The 2,096-nt window shown below is 46.6% G+C and overlaps 1 protein-coding gene across 1 annotated transcript; it reads right to left on the bottom strand.

The window, feature by feature from the left end:
* Window positions 1–208: 208 nt before the first annotated feature.
* Window positions 209–1,636, bottom strand: STX11 (syntaxin 11). Its single transcript, XM_064158199.1, has one exon. The coding sequence runs from the start codon at window positions 1,634–1,636 to the stop codon at window positions 770–772; it is 867 nt and encodes a 288-aa protein (XP_064014269.1). The 3' UTR covers window positions 209–769.
* Window positions 1,637–2,096: the final 460 nt, after the last annotated feature.

The following is a 2,096-nucleotide window of genomic DNA, read 5'->3' as shown; positions in this document are numbered from 1 at the left end:
ATAAAAAACGTGGCAGTTTTGAAACTGAGAGTACAGGTAACAGCTGAAGTGGAAAGGCAGAGTTGCAGTGCTTCTAGCAGTCGCACTGCCTCGCTGCTGAAGTGCTTCTAGCCACCTTGACAACGTTGTGGGTCCTCAAAATGGAGAAAAGCAATCATTTGCACACAACTGGAGTAAAAGCTGCATATTGTTATTGAAGGGGCAGTGACGCTCGTTAGGATTCCTGACAGGTGGGAATCAAGTTGAAACAGAAACTAGTTCTGTGTCCTGAGGCAGCTAAGAGACTTAGTATTTTGTCAAACCAGCACCACAGAAGTCTGTTCAAGTATTTGCACAAGCAGGCTCCAAACTAATTCAAAGGGAAAGCGCCTGATTCAGTGGGGTATTGTGTCACCCCAGGCGGTAAGGCTGCACCACCTACAGACTCACTTTGACAAAAAAGTTACTTCTTGAAATTTCTAATCTTCTCTAGGCTATCAGCCCCCCCATTCATTTCTCTTTCTTGCCCATCTGAAACCAGTATCACTAGAGAGATCTTTCACCTCTAGTTACAGCCACAGAGTACATTTCAACAACAAAATAATTTGATCAACATGTCTAGGAGCTCTCAAACAGGACAGCTCTCAGCACGTTTAGGAAATGGCAATGATAAAAAAACCAAGTGCAGAACAGCTCTCCATTTCTAAGGGTTGTCATTACAGAACAGTCACTGGGAAGAATGCCTGATTTTTAACACGTTAGAATTGACCTGCGATAGCTTCAGTGGGGATCACCTTTTGCAACAGGATAAGCAGCAGCAGAGGATTGTTCTGAGGGGGTGTTTTCTTCTGTACTCCAAAGCTTTTTTCACTTGTTCTTTAGCTTCTCCTACATAGTCCTCAACATTTTGCATATTTATCTCGATGACATCAAAGGTATCTGCCTGTTCTTCCACTAGCAGGGCCACCTGCAGGAAAAGCTCATGAATTTCCTTAATGCGACCTTCTAACTTCACCAGCTCCTTATGGCGTGTCTCCAACTCGTTCAAGGCTGAGCGAGCCCCCTTAACATCCGACAAGAGATTCTCAGAGAAAACATCCCACTTGCCTTGCTCAATCATCTCCTCAATCTGGTTGCCAGAAACATCCTTGCCCATGATCTCTAGCTGCCGCTGAATTCGAATCTTGCAGTTCTCCCGTTGCTTCATCTCTGTTTCGTTGTACTCAAACATAGCTCCCTGAAAGGCATGCATGAGATCAACATAGTGGTTCTTTGCCACCCTAGCAATGACAGACATAGCCCCGTATTTTGTTACTGCATCTTCACAGAAGTCTCTCATTATCTGGAGTTTCCTGTGGATGCTTTCTCCCCTGGCCTTGATGTCTCTGGCGATACAATTAGCGTCTCGTTTGATGCTGCTGAGGCGGCGCATGGAAGTAAGGAAGCGGGTGTTCTGCTTTCTGAGCCGCTTGACATCCTCCTTTAAGTGGTCATTTTCTGTCCGGATGTTCTGGATGTCTTTATGAAGAATTTCCAGGGCATAATCAGTCTCATAAAGGAGAATGTCCCGGGGTGAGTTTTCCTCATCCTCGCCATCGGAAATCTGCTGGTTGTGTAACCTGGCAGACTCACGCAGCTCGCTTAGCCGGTCTTTCATCCTGCCTGTAAAACAGAGGAACGGCAGGGAAGGTGTTTAAAGGGAATAAAGGAATGGTTTGCAAGGATTGAACATTCACAATTAGGAACTACATCCTAGAGATAACTACATCAAAGATCATAGAATCATAGAATCAACCAGGTTGGAAGAGATATCCAAGAGCATCCAGGTCAACCTAGCACCCAGCCCTAGACAGTCAACCAGACCATGGCACTAAGTGCCTCATTCAGTCTTCTCTTGAACACCTCCAGGGACGGTGACTCCACCACCTCCCTAGGCAGCCCATTCCAATGCCAATCACTCTCTCTGCCAACAACTTCCTCCTCACATCCAGCCTAGACCTCCCCTGGCACAACTTGAGACTGTGTCCCCTTCTTCTGCTGCTGCTTGCCTGGCAGAAGAGACCAACCCCACCTGGCTACAGCCTCCCTTCAGGGAGTTGTAGACAGCAATGAGCTCT

This window comes from Pogoniulus pusillus, chromosome 18 (assembly GCF_015220805.1).
Source record: "Pogoniulus pusillus isolate bPogPus1 chromosome 18, bPogPus1.pri, whole genome shotgun sequence".
NCBI classification, from domain to species: Eukaryota; Metazoa; Chordata; class Aves; order Piciformes; family Lybiidae; genus Pogoniulus; species Pogoniulus pusillus.
Note: the sequence above shows the minus strand (reverse complement) of the source record. Positions and strands in the feature narration are given on the sequence as shown.